We start from the raw sequence: 17,774 nt of genomic DNA on the forward strand, positions 1-17,774 counted from the left end.
GTCTCTTGATCAGATAAGTATAGCCGAAGCTATCACTTATCACTTTTCACTTGTCACTTGATCAGATAAGTGTAGCCGAAGCTATCACTTATCACTTTGTCACTTGATCAGATAAGTATAGCCGAAGCTATTACTTATCACTTTCCACTTGTCACTTGATCAGATAAGTGTAGCTAAAGCTACCACTTATCACTTTGTCACTTGATCAGAAGTACTCAAATCCGGCGTTCCGCTCAATTTGATCATTTATTCATATATCAGGCTTACCAACATGTGTTAATTCATAAACCATTCATGGTATTATTTCATGCCAAATCATATACTGAATATACCATACACACATACTATGAAACTTTATTTTCACACATGAGCTTAAACCATGATCAATAATGCACAAAAATAAGCATCATTCATATTTCATCGTTTATGAGTTATAATCAAACATATGACCATTTATACACGAATCATTCATATATTTCCCAATTTTCCTCCTCCTCCTCTCCATTCCACATCCTTAATGTGTATAACACACTTAAACAACATTAACCATAATTTCAATATTCACTAACATGTATATTCAAAGCTGTTTATCCGAGTCAGAGTCACTAAATTATTTTTATCCGGAGCTACAGAGCTCCAAATTAAGATCCGTTAATTTTCCCTGAAACTAGACTCACATATATTCATACCATAAAATTTTCATAATTTTTGGTTCAGCCAAATAGTACAGTTTATTCTTTAAAGTTTCCCCTGTTTCGCTGTCTGACAGTTCCGACCACTCTTCACTAAAAATTAATTATCTCATTGTACAGAATTCGGATGATGTTTTAGCTTATTTCTTATAAAAATAGACTGATTAAGGATTCTAACCATATAAACTATAACTCATAATCATTTTTGTACAATTTTTAATGATTTTCCAAAGTCAGAACAGGGGAACCCGAATTCATTCTGACCTTGTCTCACAAAATCTATTATATCTCATGATTTACAATTCCATTGCTCACATAATTTCTTTTATAAGAAACTAGACTCAATAAGATTTAGTTTCATATTTTATTCATCCTCTAATTCAATCTATACAATTTTTGGTGATTTTTCAAAGTTACACTACTGCTGCTGTCCAAAACTGCTTTAGTGCAAAATGTTGATTTCCATTTTGCCCCAAATTTCACAGTTTATACAATTCGGTCCTTTCTCAATTAACCCCTCAATTAATCTAATTTTCTCAATTAGTACTTTACTAGACATTATAAGTTGTTACACAACTATTGAAATTCAGAATTTCCACATATAACTCTATCTTCAAACTCTTTTACTATTAGGTCCCAAACATTCACTTTCTATTCAATTCTTTCAATAAAATCAGCATATGAACAATTTAAAGCTCTAATTTCATGCTAAATCATCATATACTTCCAGCACATATTCATATCAACTTTTAACTTCTTTCATAAAATCAAAAACTAATGGATTTAACAAGTGGGCCTAGTTGTAAAAGTCATAAAAATACAAAAATTTCAAGAGATAGTCAAGAATTGAACTTACTTGTAATAAAAATATGAAGAACCAGCTTGAAGAAGCCCTTCCATGGTGTTTTAGCTGATGAGAATTCAGAAAAATGAAGAGAAATCTAGATAATTCCACTTGGGTCCTAACTTTATTAAGCAAATTTTGTAATTTTCCAATTTTGCCCTTAATTCTCCTTACTTTCTTGCTGATTTCATGCCTCTGCCGTCCAGCCCAAATAGACCTTGGGTCTATTTGCCTTTTAAGCCCTATTCCTTTTATCATTTAAGCTATTTAATCATTTCCCAAAATTTTGCATTTGTTACAATTTAGTCCTTTTAGTTCAATTAATTATCGGAACTTTAAAATTTCTTAACGAAACTTTAATACTAACTTTTTAACACTCCATAAATATTTATAAAAATATTTATGGCTCAGTTTAAAATCCCCGAGGTCTTGATACCTCATTTCGATTCTAATTATTTTAATATTTATTTCTAGTGCACTATTCACTATTTCAAAAATTTTCCTAACTTCATATTTAACTTATACTTACTAAATTAATAATATTTTCTACCCATTTGTCGAATTTAGTGATCTCGAATCACCGTTCCGACACCTCTGAAAATTCAAGCCATTACATTTTTTTTTTCGTCAGATTTGTGGTCCCGAAACCACTGTTCCGACTAAGCCTAAATCGGGCTATTACATTACTTATTATCATAAAATGTTAGTTCAAATCAAAAGTGATTTACTTTAATTAAGGTTTATTGAGCTTTATTTATTAAATAATTTATAGACTAAATATGTGTAGATGGATATTTAATAATTAATTTTTATTTAATGATGAGTTTAATATAAATTAAAATTAACGTGCAAAAGTTATATATTAGAGTCATCGACCTAAAATGTAATTTTAATATATTTTTTTATTTAAAGTTACTCTCATTATTCTTTTTTTAACACAATTAATAATATTTAAATTAAATTTCATAATAATCTACATTTATTACTTAAACATAATTTTTATATTTTATTAATGGGTAAACTACATAAATGATCACCCGACTATTAGAAAGTTTCTTATTAGGTCATCTAACTTTAAAAATTTATAAAATGATCACTTAACTTATCAATTTACTTTTTTAGTCTAAAATCATAAACCATTAAAATGATAAGAGTTTGTTCACTCATGGCTTGTATTTTTTTAACCAAAATACATGTCATCGAGTTAACTGATGAGTCAGCAAACTGTTAGCATTTTAACAGTTTTGGACTATAAATAAATAAATTGATAAGTCAAGTGACTATTTATATAGTTTACCCAGTAATAACTGAATTAATTTTTTAATTTTCGTAAAATATAATAATCACGAATTAAGATAAAAAATTAATTTGTCAAATTTATAAAGTAAAAAGGGTTGAATTGACTGTTAAACCATCCTTTTAAATCCTAATTCTTAAGCAAGGAAATCGTGATCGTAGACGGGAAGTATAGTGAATAGGTGGACGGTCACGGTCATCGTATATATATTTATTCAAAAGTTGAAAAAAAATTCACTTTATTAAATTCACCCGCTTAATTGATGGTCAAAAAAAAAATCACCCGGTTAATTTATCGTAGCCGTTCATCTATCATGAAATAGACTTAATCAACGGCTGAAAGTGCAAGCCTGTAAACACCAGCTTAATTATATCAGACTCCTACCCTAAGTCCTATCCTACTATTTTTTTTAGTTTCTATTCATCTCCATTTTTCCTTTCAAAAATGGCGGCACTCGTTGCAGGGACGCCATGGATGAGAATCAGAGTAATCCCTGAATTCGCTCCTCCGTTCATTTTCCGGCGCCATTTCCGTCGAAATTTCTCTGTGCGCGCTTCAATTGACAGTGATGCACCGGTCAGAGTCCGTTTCGCTCCTTCTCCGACCGGCAATCTCCACGTCGGCGGAGCCCGAACTGCTCTCTTCAACTACTTATTCGCTAGGTTTTTCTCTTATTTTGCATGTAGTATGTTATTTTCCGGTGTAAAACTTTGTCAATTTTGTTGATTTCTGTTTCTTTTTTTTTGTCTTAAGATCGAAAGGAGGAAAATTTGTACTGAGAATCGAGGATACTGATTTGGAGAGGTCGACGCGGGAATCGGAGGAGGCTGTGCTTCGAGATTTAGCTTGGCTTGGTCTTGACTGGGATGAAGGTACTGTTTATACGTGCTTATCATTGTCTTTCTGTTTTAGTTAATTTGATTTGAAATTTATTGCTTCAATTTCACATGTATGTTGCCATTGTGTTTTTCACTTTTAGCGTTAATTGGTTCTCTCTCTTGCATTGTAGGCCCTGGTGTGGGTGGGGACTATGGTCCTTATCGACAATCTGAAAGAAATGCTATGTACAAACAATATGCTGAGAAGCTCTTAGAATCTGGTCATGTTTATCGTTGTTTCTGTTCCAATGAGGTAACCGATTTCGACTATAAAGGTTACATTACATGAATTTGGTCCTAAGTTAGTAGTATGACATTTCAAATGGGAGATATTTGAACTTTTGAATTGCCTTTTCTTCTTTGGTTTCATCTGATTGCATGTTGAAATTGGAAGAAAACTATTCCTTTGGAGACAAGAATGTAAATTTTGTGTCCAGGAAAATATAACCTTTGATCCGATAGAACTATGATTCTGTATTTTGAAGTATGATCGGTTTTAGCACTCGACTTATGAGTTCTTTCGTAATCCTATAGGAACTTGAGAAAATGAAGGAAATTGCAGAGCTAAAGAAACTTCCTCCTGTATACTCGGGGAAGTGGGCTACTGCAGCAGATGGAGAAGTAGAAGAAGAGCTAGCAAAGGGAACCCCATATACATATCGATTTCGAGTTCCCAAGGAAGGGAGCTTGAAAATTAATGACCTTATTCGAGGCAAAGTAAGTTCAATTGATTGAAGTATTTCTCCCTTAACAGCCTTGTGACCAGCAAACTGCAAATTGTTTGTTAATTTGAGGATTTTTGGCTCAAAGTATCATCATGTTTAAGTTTCAGTGGTCCCTAAACTAGTAACGACAGGATGTATAAGACATAACTGTTATTTTCTTTTATAGGCACTAATTTTGTTTGATAGTGTCATGAAGGTTAGCTGGAAATTGGACACACTTGGGGATTTTGTTATAATGAGGAGCAATGGTCAACCTGTTTACAACTTTTGTGTTACAGTCGATGATGCTACCATGGCTATTTCACATGTTATAAGGTAATGGGGAAAGTCTAATTATTTTACCATTTTGCTAGATCTAGTATGTGTTTTGTTCGTGTTTTTTGGGTCATTTCTTCTCTCACTCTCATATACTAGCATTTCAGAGCGGAAGAGCATTTACCTAATACTCTAAGGCAAGCCTTGATTTACAAGGTGATTTTAAAAGGCATCTATTATCTTTTTTGTTACCATTTGATGACTTTTAGAGTTTCTGATTTCTTTCAACCAAATGAGGAAGCTGATCTTTGGATTTAAAAATTATTTTGCCACAGGCTCTGGGATTCCCAATGCCTTCCTTTGCCCACGTTTCATTGATTCTTGCACCTGATAGGAGCAAATTGTCAAAACGCCATGGTGCAACTTCAGTTGGTCAGGTAGGTAGTTATCTTCATTCTACCTTGTTTCGTGGCAAATGTAACAAAATAATTGTATTATCTCCTCTAATTTCCATGGGTTCTACAATTTTATCTTTTTAAATTGAGGATTGAAACTTCCCATGTTTAACAAAATTACCCTGTTCCAGTATAGAGATATGGGGTATCTGCCTCAGGCGATGGTGAATTACTTGGCACTTCTAGGTTGGGGTGATGGAACTGAAAATGAATTTTTCACCATTGATCAACTTGGTTAGTTTTTCCTTTGACTTCATTTGATCCATATGCACCTCTATTCTAAGAGTGAGTTTGGATAGGCGGTGTTTTTACCTGCGGTTAGTGTAAAAACAGCGGTGGCGGTGAGATTAGACACTGTAGCGATACTGTAGCGTGAGACAAAAAGTAAACTAAACGCACCGCATCGCACCGCACTCAATCGCCCATCCAAACCCACCCTAAGTCCTAACCAACCTATCATCTCTCCTCCCCATCTATGAAAAGAGAGCATAAGAAATAGAATGAGAAAAGGGAAAATTATAATCAGCTTTGACAGATAATATTTGGATGATTGTAATTTGACTAATTATCATTTGAATACTTTTTTATGCAATTCACAGTTGAAAAATTCTCAATTGGTCGCGTTAACAAAAGTGGTGCTGTTTTTGACTCTACCAAGTTAAGGTGACTTCTCTATGCTTTGATACTGTAGGCTTTATGGTCATATTTTCCATGTAATACTGTAATTTATGCATCTTGTACTCTTGTTCTTTGAGGAAGTGACATTGTACCTATTATTAGGTTGTTTGGTTGGTTCTTAGGGGTAGTTTATCCTTGGTTTGTTAGTGGGATCCTTGCTCATTGGACTTTGAAGTTCCATTTCTTTTTCGTTTTTGTTACTTTGGGGGAGAATACTTGGTTATTTATATTTGCAAGTTCTAAGCTTGATCAAGTGATAACTCCAATGAATTTTACAATTTTCTGCGACTTTAGCTTACAGCTCTATACAAGAACTAAAACTAGAATTATCTGTTTCTTGTCTGCTAAAAGTTGCCACATTTATATTGTTTTCTAATTTATTTCTTCCTTGTAAACTAAAGGTGGATGAATGGTCAGCACTTAAGAGCGATTCCCTTTGAGGAGTTGTCCCAGCTTATTGGTGAGCGCTGGAAGAGTACTGGACTTCTCACAGAGTCAGAAGGGCCATTTGTAGATGTATGTTTCCTTTTAACACAATTTGGAAGTATTCTATTTTTGCTCTAGATTATGATAAATAACGGTATGTAAATATGTACAAACAGGATGCAGTTCAGCTGCTTAAGGATGGGATCGACTTGGTAACTGATTCGGATACAGCACTCTCTAACTTGCTGTCTTACCCTGTACATGCTACTTTGACGAGGTGATTATCAAATTCTTACCCTTAAGTTCTGTTCTTTATTACATAATTCAGTATGTTTTCCAACTTTGATAATTGTTTATAATGGAATTTTGGTTGTGCTTGTGCATTCTAACCAGTCTCAAATGTCAGGACAGCCTTAAGTGTAGATATTAGTACTATATTCAATTTATGGATAATAATAGTGGAAGTGCTTTGAAGTAGTGTGTAGACCACTAGAAATTGAGAACCGTTCTTTGAAGTTATGCTTATGCTTTCTCCAATGTTCAATTCACTGGTTTTATTTAGCGCTAACTGCTAACAGATCAATATATCCTGTCACAAATTTTGGACTTTGGGGTGTTTAGAATCTGAAAAATACCATAATAACCTATACTGCTCCAACAAGTATCCTTGTCCAATGCATAACTGAATATGGGTACGGAGGTACGATCCTCTAACTTCATGGAAATACTTCAAAAAGATTGAACATACCCACATTGCCCACATGCCCATATACGATAGTCATACTCAAGTCCAAGTAACTTAGATAATAGGCAAATTCTACAGCTGTTACAATAGGTTGCAAGATCTGGGGTTTGGTTTATGTCAAAGAATCCTATCATTATGTCGTTTAAGTTTTTGTCTTTGCAGCCCTGAAGGTAGACCCATTGTCGAAGATAAGCTTTCTGAATTTTCTGCCCACCTATTAGCTGCCTATGATAGTGGTGAACTCTTTGGTGTATTGGAAGAAGGCCTTGCTGGCTGGCAGAAATGGGTAAAGGGCTTTGGCAAAACACTGAAGCGCAAGGTGAGCTTCTAATCTCATACATGCCTTTATGGGATCTTGAATTTTCCTTTTCTTGGCCTACTTGGAATTAGGGGTATAATTGAGTTGAGCTCTAGCTTGAGCTTGACTCAGAATTCGATGCTTGAAGCTTGGCTTGGGCTTGAGCTTGATTCCTAACTCAATTTCAAGCTCAATTATTTGTGTTTGAGCTTAAGTTAAATTTGAATTTTTTCAGTACTTACTAAAAATAAAAAAGATTGATTGGACTCACGAATTACTCGAGTCAATTATCAGGATACTTGAATCTGGTTGTTTGATGAGAATGGCTAGCTGGATTTAAGCTTTCTTCAAGCTGAACCCTAATAATTTGCGAATAAAGATGTCTCATTTACATCCATACTTCAAATTATAATCCATGCATGGTACTAAACTTACATATCCAAGGCTGTAACTCTCATGGCAGGGGAAGTCATTGTTCATGCCCCTGAGGGTTTTATTAACAGGAAAACTCCATGGCCCTGATATGGGTTCTAGTGTAATCCTAATCTATAAAGCTGGAAACCATGGCATTGTCTCGCCTCAAGCTGGGTTCGTGACATTGAAAGAAAGGTTTGGAATATTGAGACAACTCGATTGGGAAGCGCTCAACCAGGATCACCCTGCTTTGGAATCGGCGGCTACCATATCAAATTGAAAAGAAAAAAAAAAAAAAAAAGGTGACAGGTTCATTTAAAGTTTTTTTTTTGGCAATATAATAATTGCTTATCTTTTTTTGTGTTGTTGAAGTCATTGATGAGATGTAGTTTAGTGTAATAATGGTTTGGTGTTTATGAATGTGATGAACGTTTAGTTAGTGTTAAAACGTCTATACTTTTGAATCATGTGGAAATGTTTCAAAGCTGCCCGGAATTAACTTTCCTTTGGGGACATTATGGTATTTTTCCTCTATTGAGTAGAGAGGCCTAATTATGAACCGCATCATCTGCTTTACGGAAATTGAGAAATTAGTCCCTTAACTTTAATTTATTAGAATTTGATTCTCATACTTTACAAAATTTGAAAAGTTAGTTTAGTTGTTGGTTACGTATATATGACTGAAATCATTGAGCAGCTTATTTTTATGTTGGCGGTGTAATGGCAAGAATTAATTTGTTATTGGATTGGACTAACTTCTCAATTTTTGTAAATCAGGATCAACTTTTGATAAAATAAAGCGGATAATTTTTTTTCAATTTTCATAAAGTAGAGGGTGAAACTTACAAAGTGAGTCGGGAAAAGTCCAAATTTGACTCAAATTGAGACTTGAAACAGATATTGCAGTACAAATAATTATATATATTTATTCTTTTAAATGTGTAAAATTATATTTTTATATATCTAAATTACAGTTAAATTTTTATGTATATAATTATATTAAATTAAAGTTTATGTATTAAATTATGTTGGTTCAGGTGTAATTTTGAAATTTTCCCGTTTTAAGTGTAGGTAACAGTGAATAAACATAGAAATAGTAATAGTGTAATCTATGACATAAGCATGAATAATGGTTACGTACACAATGAAATAAACACGAGATATATTAAATATGATTAGTACACGTATTAAATTCGATATGCATAATGATTTATCACTTATTTTGTGTTTAAAAAAATTGGATAAAAATTAATATTTAGTTTTTGATTTTCACAATTTTTTTCAATTTGGTTTTCTTGTCTACATTAGTCTTGCAATTTTAATTTTTTCCAATTTGGTCTTTGAATTTATATTTTATTAAAGTATGATGACGGGATGTTCTAATATTATGTTACATAATCATCTAAAAATTAAAAAAAATTTAAAATTTAGAAAATTTTAACTAATAATGTAACACAATGTCAAAATATAATATTATCATACATTAATATAATTCAAATTTAAAGATCAAATTAAAAAAATTATCAAAGTCTATTTGTTTCATATAAAATATTTTACAGAAAATATTTATTCTTATTTTTCGGTGTTTATTGCTTAAAATAATTTTATTTTACTGAAAAAAAGCTTTGCTTTTTATGTAAAATGTTTTACAAAATTATTGCTAGTTGTCTGCCTACTTCAATTACTAAGGATGGTGTTGGACCACCTTCTAACTTCAAACTTTGCACATTGTACAATTAAGCATTTTTTCAATTGATTTCTTTTTTTTCTTTGTTGATTAATTAGCAAATAATTAATTTTGGCTTTACTCCTCATTTCAATTGGAAAAAAAGGTTATGCGAAAATTGAAAATTGAAACAATATTTTATTTCAATATAATTTTAATTATGCAATTGGATATGTTTTAGGATTATGTTTTTATGAACAATATTATTGTAGCATGTAATTGTTTAATTTATGTAATTGGTTATTTTTATAGTTATGTTACAAATTTTATACATATTACATAAATTTATTTTTTTAGATTATTATAAAAGATTAATGTTATTTATCGATTTAATTAATTAATAATTAAATATTATTTTCTAAATCAATTACGAAAGAAAAATCCTTTTCCAATTGGTATTGTGATTGTTTAATTGATATCTGCTTTCGAAAAATTATTTCAGTAAATTTTATCAAATAATAAAAAATATTTTACTTATAATCGTTTAAACATAAAAAGTATCAATTTTTTAGAAAATCAATCCATTTTCTAATATCATTTTCTGTAAAATATTGTACATGAAATTTTTTTTTAAAAAAATACTAATTTGGATATGTAATGTTACTTAAAAAAATGATAAACTCTACTCAATGTCACTAAACTAGTAGTAAGTTGCGTTTAGATCATTGAATTTTAAAATGTTACAAAATGGTCACTGGAATATTCAGAAATTTCCATTTAAGCCAATGAATTAGTTGAAAGTTTTTATTGAAATCACTGGATTGTTAAGTTTTTCTTTAAGTTCGACTAGCAAACTCCAAGCAATAATTTGACTATTAGTACAATGGGTCAATGCCCATTTATGAGTAGAAGAACATACTTTAGATCCAAGTCGATTTGAGGGTCAATGCCAAAGATAAGAGAAGAAAATTGTTTGGATTTTGGTTCACAAATTCGTAACTTTCAAAGATGTTTTATGAAGAAAATTTGAATCATAAAATAGAACGAGAATGATAGCTTTCGGTCAGTGGAAGTAGTACAAATAGAAAATGTTATACAACAACGATTTTAATAGTTTGGTGACATACATTAAAACTTTCAAATAATTTAATAATTATTTTGTAACTTTTTTAAGTTGAGTGACAAAAAACTAAAACTTACTAATATAATTTACCCTAAAAAAGTTAAAATTTACCATATCTAAGTGAGACATGTCAACATGGCCTTACATTGTTTTTTAAACATTTTTTAGTATTAGAATTCCGTCCTTTTTCTTACCAAACAAATTTCATCATAATAAAGATAGACTTTATTTGTTCAAGGGGTGAATACCCCATAAGATTAGTTGTTAAAATAAAATGTCGATAATGACAATATATTGAAAGTAAAAGGAAAAAAATAAAACACACAGATTTTATGTGAAAACCCTTTCGGAAAAAAATCACAAGCAGAGAAGAAGAAAATTAACTATGTCGAATTCGAATGATTACAAAGAGTATAGACTACGTCTTATAAAATAGAAGTAATGCAGTAAGATTGAAACACTTTATTCAAATCAATATCAAACAGAGGAAGTAAACTTCTATATGGATTATTCTTGTACAATCTATACTGTACCGTGGAGGCTAGACCCTGTTGCGACCTCAGTCCAGTATCTTGTTCATTGGGGATCCATGATAGGCTGCGGCCTTCACCCTCATGGATCCTCCTATCTTGTCACTTGTATTTTATTTTAATAAGAATTTGAGTCGTAAGTTTAATATTAGTAATTATACTTCTTGTTATATTAATTATTATAATTTTCTAAGGATATTTTTTATTTAAAAAAATTCATAGGGTCGAATAAAAAGATGTGGTTATTATATTAGTAATTAGATTTGTCTAAAAATAATATTTAAATTTGTCACTCTAGAGGTTATGGTACTAGTAATTAGACTTACGGCTATTATTTATATTCACATAATGAAAATTTTAGTTATTAATATTTATATTTTTTTACAATTCAAATTTTTTATTTTTTTAAATAAAATTTATCATAAATTTTTCACAAAGAATCAAATTTGATTTTAACTTTTTAAAATGAATCGAATGATTGTTTTTTAATAGAAATATTGACTAAGATATTAAATTTTTAAACATGGTAGTCTGTATGACAATCCATGTGTACTTTACGCAAATTTGTTTAAAATTTTATGAATTTTTGTATTATTTTTTAATACTTTCCATAATTTTAGAGGTTAAATGTTCAAACTAAGGCCAAACATTTTAAGAGTTGCTCACATAATAATCAAATATTTCGAAATGGTCATGTAGGAGCCTAACTTTCAAAAAAAAAAAAACCCTTAAACAAAAGCTTTTCACGCATTTCAAGCCCAATTTGGAGTAAAAATTAGTTGATTGTTGATGAGTTTAGAATAAACACAATATACGAATCAAATATTGCTTGAAAATAAAATAAAATAATAAAAATATTATTTGAAACCTGATATATAACATTTGAGAATACCTTATTTGAGCACTTTTAAAAAAGTCTGGCCCTTATTTGATCATATTAAATGGTAATTCCTTCATTTAAGCACATTTTGTAAAAATTATGCCATTTTGAAAGGTTGGACCATTATGTAAGTAATCCCTAAAAGGTTGGATTCCAATTTGACCATTTAACTATATTTAAATTATTTGTTAACATAACGTATAAGATAAATAGAGTAATGCCAACATAAAGTATACGTGAACGGTTACCCGAGTTGTCAAGCCAACATCATTAAAAATTTTACTATGTCACGTTTAAAAAAAAACGATTCGACTTTTTTTTAAAGGCTAATGGCCAAATTCAACTCAAAAGAAGAACAAGGGTCACATTGATAAAAGTTGAGAGCTAAATTTATTATTATGCCATTTATATTTAAGTTATACTTAATATTTTTTTCATCAATATCAATTGAGAAATTATTAAAAATTTTATTTTGTTATTTTGGAAAAATTAAAAAATGGAGGATGTAAATGTTATTCAACATAAAATTTGAAACATTTTTATTAATAATGTTTAAATTTTAAGATAATTAATTTATAAAATTACTTACTTCACTTATAATTTCTTACTAAATTACACTTATCTAACCATCAATAAAAGTATAATTATCAAAATTAAATTGAATCAGTTGAATTAGAAATTAACATATTCGTCGATTCGACCGATACTATATCATAAAAAAAGAGTGAATTAAAAATATTAAATCGATTAAAAATTATTTAAGCTGAGTTAAAATTAATTTAAATATTTAATTTTGTTGTTATAAATTAAAATTTTGAAAGTTTATACTGCTATTATTATATGGTTGTGTTTATTATTGTTTTTTCTGGTTGAACCAATTAAACCGGTGATAAGAAAATTAACTAATTTGATTATTTATAGGATATTTACAACATTGGAATAAAGTGTCCTACAATATTACGTTAGACTTGTCGTTATTACATTGATGAGTCTTGTTATATTATAATAAATTCTCTTGTGGAGATTTATCAAATAAATTACTTTAAAACAATATTTTAAGAGTGTAATGAATGTTATAATGATGTTTTTGTTTTTGTTTTTATAGGGAATGTTAAATAAAACAACTAAGAACCATTAATTAAATAAAAAATGTCTATTATTAAATGATTTAATTTTGAATTTCATCCATCTATTTTACGAAAATTAAAAAGGTTAGTATCTCTACTTTAATTTGTTAAAATTTGATCCTTATGCTTTATAAAAATTGAAAAAGTTAGTACGATTGGATAAACTTGTTAAAATTCATCAAATCGAAGACCTAGACATCAAAATTTCAACAATAAATAGGCAAGAAATTAGTGAAAAATCACCACTTCAACAAATTAATTCAATAAATCGACCTATTTACCAATGATTGGATTAATTTCTCATCTTTGTAAATAAGAGGATCAAATTATGTCAAATTAAAGCACAAATTCTAACTTCTCAGTTTTCATAAAGTATAGGGATGGAATTCTAAATTAAACCTTTTTAACTCAAATAAGTAAATGGATTAAATTCCAGAAATTAAAAACAGAAAAATTAAATTTCAAAAGTATGAAAATAAAAAGGACTAGGTGCAAATTAGACCTTATTGTCTTAAACACCCAAACTAAAAACCATGCACTTGCAAAAAAAGACAGCCTTCAAGCTCTTTTGAGTTCATCTCATACCATTGTTCAGTTGCACAGCTGTCACACGTGCCAACACCCTGTCTCTTCACTCACGCGCCATTTCCTTTTATATCATACGCTCTCATCCACATATCTTCATTACTCGACACGTGTCCTCCCAAAACAACGCTATAAAGAAATAGTTTTCCCTATTTTTCCCTCAATTCCGTTTCTCCTTAGAACGTAGCGGAACTGTCTCGCACCCTCTCGTTTTCACATTTTCCTATTTTATGCTCTCATCCTCCGCCGTGCCTTCCGCCGTCGGCTTCCTTCACCACCGCCATCAATGGAGACCCACCGGCGATCTTCGACTAATTCCGTTCGGTCTCACAAGCCGGCAAGGCCAATTGCTTTGGAAGATGATTCCACCAAAGCTTCTGACGCATTGCCACTTCCTTTGTATTTAACGAATGCTGTGTTCTTCACTCTCTTTTTCTCGGCGGTTTATTTCCTTCTTTGCCGTTGGCGGGAAAAGATCCGATCCTCTACGCCTCTCCATGTCGTCACCTTTTCCGAGATCGTTGCGATTCTTGCTTCCGTTGCGTCGTTTATTTACCTTTTGGGGTTCTTTGGTATCGATTTCGTTCAATCTTTGGTTCTCCGGCCATCGGCTGACGTTTGGGCTACTGAAGATGATGAAGTGGAAAGTGAAGTTTTGCTTCGTAATGAAGATGCTCGTCACGTTCCTTGTGGACAAGCACTTGATCGGTCGATTCGATCTTTGCAACCTCCGGAACCTATTGTAACTGCTGAGAAAGTGTTCGATGAAATGCCTGTGACAGTTATGACTGAGGAAGACGAAGAAATAATTAGATCCGTTGTTTGTGGAATGACTCCTTCATATTCTTTGGAATCTAAATTAGATGATTGCAAGAGAGCAGCTGCGATCAGGCGTGAGGCTTTGCAGAGAATAACAGGGAAGTCATTATCAGGATTGCCCTTGGATGGTTTTGATTATGAGTCGATATTGGGACAGTGTTGTGAGATGCCGGTTGGTTACGTGCAGATTCCCGTGGGCATTGCTGGGCCTTTGTTGCTTAATGGAAGAGAATACTCGGTTCCCATGGCAACCACCGAAGGATGCTTGGTAGCTAGCACTAATAGAGGCTGTAAGGCTATTCATTTGTCTGGTGGAGCTACAAGTGTTCTATTGAGAGATGGGATGACTAGAGCTCCTGTTGTGAGGTTCGGTACCGCAAAAAGGGCGGCTGATCTGAAGTTGTATTTGGAAGATCCTGAAAATTTCGAGACCTTGGCTTGTGTTTTTAACAGGTTTTTTTCCTTCGAATTCTTGGTTTAATAATTTGTATTCAAGTTAATATTGTTGCTTGTTTGTCTAAGAGTTTTGGGTATTTTTGAGTTATTGCAGATCAAGCAGATTTGCTAGGCTTCAAAGCATCAAATGTGCAATTGCAGGGAAGAATCTGTATTTAAGATTCTCATGCTTTACTGGTGATGCTATGGGGATGAACATGGTTTCCAAGGGAGTTCAAAACGTTTTAGATTTCCTTCAAACCGATTTCCCTGACATGGATGTCATTGGCATCTCCGGTGAGTCTCTTTTTAATGGATTTATAATTATGTTCCTGTTAAAATGTGCCTATAGTTCCTGTACTTTTCAAAAATTAGGAATTTGGTCCTACTTTTCAGATTTCAAAAACATTATTATTATTTTGGTTAAATTTCTTGCTATTACATTTTGAAATAAAAAAAATACTCATTTGGTAGCTATATAATAAGAAAAGATGTTGTAATTAAAAATATTATTAACAGTTAAACTTGAATTTTGAAATATGAAAAGTAGGAATAATTTCCTGAAAATACAAGTTCAGGGACTAAATTCCTAATTTTCATTGTTTGAGCTTAAGATCGTTGAATTTTATTGATTTATGATGGATATAGGAAACTTCTGTTCCGACAAAAAGCCAGCTGCAGTAAATTGGATTGAAGGCCGAGGCAAATCTGTCGTCTGTGAGGCCATCATTAATGGTGATGTAGTGACGAAGGTCTTGAAGACAAGTGTAGAATCTCTCGTGGAGCTTAACATGCTTAAGAACCTTACTGGTTCTGCCATGGCTGGAGCTCTGGGTGGATTTAATGCTCATGCCAGTAACATTGTCACTGCTGTCTATATAGCCACTGGCCAAGATCCTGCCCAAAATGTCGAGAGCTCTCATTGCATCACCATGATGGAAGCTGTTAATGGCGGCAAGGACCTTCATGTCTCTGTCACAATGCCTTCCATTGAGGTAATTGATTGTGTTGCTCGGGTTTTCACTATCGAAATTATCAGGCATAGTAAAAATATCATACAACTTATGCCCCGATATATGACCCTCTAGGTACGCTCTAAATGCATCTAACACGAGAATGAGATATTAAATGCATTGACATGAGTACAAGACATGATCCTCAAGTACACTCGAGTAAATTAGTCATTCTCCTAGAAAAGTGAGCTATTTAGTATTGGTACATTGAAACGGTTAATGATGGTAAGATTGAACGACTTGTCGAAGTGAAAAAAATGATCAAACTACTTTTTAACTGTTATTGTCTTTTTAAGGGTTAAATTACTTTTTTGGGTTTGAACTTGGCTACTATTCTCATGTTGGGGCTTAAAGTTTTTTTGGTCTAAATCAGTCTTTGAACTTGACAATTGTTCTATATTTGACCTAATTTTTTTTTCAAGTTAGTTTCTGATATTTTCTTAGAAACCCTAAAGCTCAAGTCTCAATATGGGAAAATTTACCAAGTTCAAGGACTAATTTGGATAAAAAAAAGGTTCATGACTCAATGTGAGAAGAATTATCTAGTTCAAAGATTAATTTGGATAAAAAAAGGTTCAAGCTCTAGTGTCAGGACAGTAACTTGGTTCAGGTCTGAATACGGGAACAAGACCAGAAAAAGTTCAAGCTTGATATAAGAATTGTTGCCGCGGATCCAAATAATGATTTAACACTCTTTAGTTTATGGTACAAGAATTAGTCAGCTCCAAATTTTAGAATTCTCCAATACAGGTAAACCTTGGAAAAAAGGTTAAGATATCCGTATCTTGCCTAATAATTTTATATTGTTATGTGATTTATCTTCATAGGTTGGCACTGTTGGTGGTGGAACTCAGCTTGCATCACAATCAGCTTGTTTGAACCTTCTTGGTGTCAAGGGTGCAAGCAAAGAATCCCCTGGAGCAAACTCAATACTCCTTGCGACTATCGTAGCCGGTGCTGTCCTTGCCGGCGAGCTGTCACTGATGTCAGCACTTGCTGCCGGGCAACTAGTGAAAAGCCATATGAAGTACAATAGGTCTAGCAAGGATGTTTCCAAGGTTTCTTCCTAAATTTGATGAAAAAAATGACCTTGGCGTCTGTCAAAGCCTGAAAAATTTGGTGTAAAGTTGGAAGCTGAAAGAGAGACATCATCATCTCTTAGTAATAAGCTAAGTAGACTTGCATGTATTTGTAATTTACTTATATTTATTTTTGTATTTTGTTTTTGTTTTGTTTTTAAAATTTTTCTTAAGTAAGTCAATGTAATCTGAGGTCTTAGATTTGTGTAAAATGACAGGATTGTTATTAGCATTTTGTTTCTTTTGGTTTCTCTTGGTTGAGAAATGAGTTAATTGCACACATCCCTAAATTATGAACTTCATTTTAAAATTATGAACTTCATTTTAAATTGGTCACTAAATTTTTTATTTTTTATTTTAAATTATGTCATATAAAATTTTGATGTCTGATTTAATTAATAATTTTAGTAATAGGATTTTATTGAGAATATAATTAGAATGTTTTAAAGTTTGAGTACTAATTTAAAACAAGGATTATAGTTTAGATATGTTTGGTGCAATTGGAGAAGTTGGGTCTAAATGTGGAAATATTTACAAATTATGTCAATTTAGCCTTTGATTTTTTTTTAAAAATTAACTTTCAATATTTACACTTTCTTTTTACATTGAGGGTTAATTTAAAAAAATTTAAAAAAATAGAAATTATCTTAAATTTTATTTTTAAGTTTTTAAGTGAAAGGGCCATAAAGAAAAGTAAAATTATAAAAAAAAATTAAATTATACAATATATAAATGTTGAGAGTTAATTTTTTTTAGAATCAACACTAATTTGATACAATGAATAAAATTTGAAGATTAAAATCGTTATCA

General features: G+C 31.5%; 2 protein-coding genes across 2 annotated transcripts; both read left to right on the forward strand.

Moving 5' to 3' along the window:
- Positions 1-3,198: 3,198 nt before the first annotated feature.
- LOC107928970 (glutamate--tRNA ligase, chloroplastic/mitochondrial) lies at positions 3,199-8,222 on the forward strand. The gene is made up of 13 exons (XM_016860286.2): positions 3,199-3,495; positions 3,587-3,705; positions 3,843-3,964; positions 4,246-4,428; positions 4,633-4,751; positions 4,859-4,907; positions 5,027-5,128; positions 5,278-5,380; positions 5,746-5,809; positions 6,226-6,340; positions 6,427-6,527; positions 7,158-7,314; positions 7,757-8,222. The coding sequence occupies exons 1-13, from the start codon at positions 3,278-3,280 to the stop codon at positions 7,985-7,987; spliced, it is 1,683 nt and encodes a 560-aa protein (XP_016715775.2). The 5' UTR covers positions 3,199-3,277; the 3' UTR covers positions 7,988-8,222.
- Positions 8,223-13,780: 5,558 nt separating this feature from the next.
- On the forward strand, positions 13,781-17,176 carry LOC107928879 (3-hydroxy-3-methylglutaryl-coenzyme A reductase 1). Its single transcript, NM_001426010.1, has 4 exons — positions 13,781-14,890; positions 14,988-15,169; positions 15,521-15,867; positions 16,713-17,176. The coding sequence occupies exons 1-4, from the start codon at positions 13,905-13,907 to the stop codon at positions 16,953-16,955; spliced, it is 1,758 nt and encodes a 585-aa protein (NP_001412939.1). The 5' UTR covers positions 13,781-13,904; the 3' UTR covers positions 16,956-17,176.
- Positions 17,177-17,774: the final 598 nt, after the last annotated feature.

The sequence above is a fragment of the Gossypium hirsutum genome, chromosome D01, assembly GCF_007990345.1.
Source record: "Gossypium hirsutum isolate 1008001.06 chromosome D01, Gossypium_hirsutum_v2.1, whole genome shotgun sequence".
Classification (NCBI taxonomy): domain Eukaryota; kingdom Viridiplantae; phylum Streptophyta; class Magnoliopsida; order Malvales; family Malvaceae; genus Gossypium; species Gossypium hirsutum.